The sequence below is a fragment of the Oncorhynchus masou genome, unplaced genomic scaffold, assembly GCF_036934945.1.
Source record: "Oncorhynchus masou masou isolate Uvic2021 unplaced genomic scaffold, UVic_Omas_1.1 unplaced_scaffold_2291, whole genome shotgun sequence".
Taxonomy (NCBI): domain Eukaryota; kingdom Metazoa; phylum Chordata; class Actinopteri; order Salmoniformes; family Salmonidae; genus Oncorhynchus; species Oncorhynchus masou.
In genome coordinates this window covers 26,387-30,000 of record NW_027008758.1, presented here as the reverse complement: position 1 = coordinate 30,000, position 3,614 = coordinate 26,387, and the positions used below count along the sequence as shown (strand labels likewise).

The window sequence follows — 3,614 nt, the reverse complement described above, 5'->3', positions numbered from 1 at the left end:
TATGTGTGTGTGTGTGTTTGTGTGTGTGTGTGTATATGTGTGTGTAAATGTGTGTATGTGTGTGTGTGTGTTTATGTGTGTGTGTGTATGTGTGTATATGTACTATTGTAAGTGGCTGTTCCACTGGATGTCAGAAGGTGAATTCACCAATTTGTAAGTCGCTCTGGATAAGAGCGTCTGCTAAATGACTTAAATGTAATGTAAATGTAATGTGTGTATGTATGTGTGTGTAAATGTGTGTGTGTTTGTATATGTGTGTACATGTATATGTGTATGTGTGTGTGTGTGTGTGTGTGTGTGTGTGTGTGTGTGTGTGTGTGTGTACCTCTGCAGGTGGTATATCTTGTGCGTGTACTGTCCCTTCTCCCCATCCTTCTCGTATGGTTCATTCTTCAACACCTCCACTCCCTCTCCTCCCCCTGTCTCGTTCTTACTGGCCTCGGCTACGGAGTACAGCTGACCCACCTGGTACTAAAGGGGGAGATGTTGTGTTATTACAGCTGACCCACCTGGTACTAAAGGGGGAGATGTTGTGTTATTACAGCTGACCCACCTGGTACTAAAGGGGGAGATGTTGTGTTATTACAGCTGACCCACCTGGTACTAAAGGGGGGATATTGTGTTATTACAGCTGACCCACCTGGTACTGGGGGTAGCTGTTGTGTTATTACAGCTGACCCACCTGGTACAAAAGGGGAGATGTTGTGTTATTACAGCTGACCCACCTGGTACTAAAGGGGGAGATGTGTTATTACAGCTGACCCACCTGGTACTAAAGGGAGAGATAATGTGTTATTACAGCTGACACACCTGGTACTGGGGGGAGATGTTGTGTTAGTACAGCTGACCCACCTGGTACCGGGGGTAGATGTTGTTATTACACCTGATCCACCTGGTACTGGAGGAGGAGACGTTTTGTTATTACAGCTGACCCACCTGGTACTGGGGGTAGATGTTGTGTTATTACAGCTGACCCACCTGGTACTGGGGGAGATGTTGTGTTATTATAGCTGACCCACCTGGTACTAAAGTGGGAGATGTTGTGTTATTACAGCTGACCCACCTGGTACCGTGGGGTTAGATGTTGTGTTATTACAGCTGACCCACCTGGTACTGGGGGAGATGTTGTGTTATTATAGCTGACCCACCTGGTACTAAAGGGGAGATGTTATTATCAAAGACCATGTTCTCAATGATTTATGCTCAAGATTCAATCAAAGGTAAATTATAGACAATGCACTTTTTAAAGACAATTTTCCCAATGCTTGAGGAGATCGTATTGTACCTGTAGATGTCGGCTCTTTGGTACTTTATTTTTAAAAGTCAAGTCGACAACATGCATTCGTTAGGGCCGGGATTAAATATGATTGCAGAATTGGGAAATGCTTAATTTAAAGGTAATTTCAGATTGAGCCGACAGATGCTGTGTTTACAGTGAACGTGGTCTCCCGAGCGCAGGAACATTGTCTTTAACACGTGCATTGCTGAAAAAAGGGAGGATAGAATCTCAGCTTTACCTTGTATATGTGGATATAAATGATACATAGTTCATTCATATCAGTCATCCATTTACCTCATCCATTCATTTAATCCATTCACCTCATCCATTCACCTCATCCATTCACCTCATTCATTCATTTCATCCATTCAACTCATCCATTCACCTCATTCATTCATTTCATCCATTCACCTCATCCATTAATTTCATCCATTCACCTCCTCCATTCATTTCATCCATTCACCTCATTCATTCATTTCATCCATTCACCTCATCCATTCATTTCATCCATCCACCTCATCCATTCACCTCATCCATTCATTTCATCCATTCACCTCATCCATTCACCTCATCCATTCATTTCATCCATTCACCTCATCTATTCATTTCATCCATTCACATCATCCATTCACATCATCCATTCATTTCATTCATTCACCTCATCTATTCATTTCATCCATTCACCTCATCTATTCATTTCATCCATTCATTTCATCCATTCACCTCATCTATTCATTTCATCCATTCATTTCATCCATTCATTTCATCCATTCACCTCATCTATTCATTTCATCCATTCACCTCATCCATTCACCTCGTCCAAAAGAATGGACTACAGGATGGATCTCCTTAGACTGATCCCATCTCTCTAAACCCCCCTACTCTCTCTCTCTCAATTCAATTCAATTTCAGTTTGAAGGATTTTATTAGCGTGGGAAACATATATTAACATTGCTAAACTAAGTGAAGCAAATAATTAATAGAAGTGAAATAAACAATAAAAATGAACAGTAAACATTACACACACAGAAGTAACAACAGAATAAAGACATTTCAAATGTCGTATTTTGTCTATAAACAGTGTTGTAATGATGTGCAAATAGTCAAAGTACAAAAGGGAAAATAAATAAACATAAATATGGGTTGTATTTGAAATGGTGTTTGTTCTTCACTGGTTGGCCTTTTCTTGTGGCAACGGGTCACAAATCTTGCTGCTGTGATGGCACACTGTGGAATTTTACCCAGTAGATATGGGAGTTTATCAAAATTGTTGTTTTTTTTCGAATTCTATGTGGATCTGTGTAATCTGAGTGTAATAAACTCAGCAATAAAAGAAACATCCTCTCACTGTCAACTGCGTTTATTTTCAGCAAACTTAACATGTGTAAATATTTGTATGAACATAAGACTCAATGACTGAGACATAAACTGAACAAGTTCCACATACATGTGACTAGCAGAAATGGAATAATGTGTCCCTGAACAAAATCAAAAGTAACAGTCAGTATCTGGTGTGGCCACCAGCTGCATTAAGTACTGCAGTGCATCTCCTCCTCATGGACTGCACCAGATTTGCCAGTTCTTGCTGTGAGATGTTATCCCACTCTTCCACCAAGGCACCTGCAAGTTCCTGGACATTTCTGGGGGGAATGGCCCTAGCCCTCACCCTCCAATCCAACAGGTCCCAGAAGTGCTCAATAGGATTGAGATCCGGGCTCTTCGCTGGCCATGGCAGAACACTGACATTCCTGTCTTGCAGGAAATCACACACAGAATGATCAGTATGGCTGGTGGCATTGAAGGGTACCATGTGAGGGAGGAGGATGTCTTTCCTGTAATGCACAGCGTTAGATTGCCTGCAATGACAACAAGCTCAGTCTGATGTTGCTGTGACACACCAGACCATGACGGACCCTCCACCTCGATACCGCTCCAGAGTACAGGCCTCGGTGTAACGCTCATTCCTTCGACGATAAACGCAAATCCGACCATCACCCCTGGTGAGACAAAACCGCGACTCATCAGTGAAGAGCACTTTTTGCCAGTCCTGTCTGGTCCAGTGACGTTGTTGCCGGTGATGTATGGTGAGGACCTGGCTTACAACAGGCCAACAAGCCCTCAGTCCAGCCTCTTTCAGCCCATTGTGGACAGTCTGAGCACTGATGGAGGTATTGGGCGTTCCTGGTGTAACTCAGGCAGTTGTTATTGCCATCCTGTAACTATCCCGCAGGTGTGATATTCAGATGTACTGATCCCGTACAGGTGTTATCACACGTGGTCTGCCACTGCGGGACGATCAGCTGTCCATCCTGTCTCCCTGTAGCGCTGTCTTAGG

At 43.0% G+C, this 3,614-nt stretch overlaps 1 protein-coding gene across 1 annotated transcript in view; it reads right to left on the bottom strand.

The window, feature by feature from the left end:
- LOC135533246 (phosphatidylinositol transfer protein alpha isoform-like) overlaps positions 1–471 on the bottom strand; it is a gene marked incomplete at both ends in the record, with an annotated part of 8,690 nt that extends 8,219 nt beyond the window's left edge. Inside the window, one exon of the mRNA XM_064960653.1 lies at positions 326–471. Within this exon, the coding sequence (XP_064816725.1) occupies positions 326–471 (146 nt within the window). The remainder of the gene's footprint in view (positions 1–325) is intronic.
- Positions 472–3,614: the final 3,143 nt, after the last annotated feature.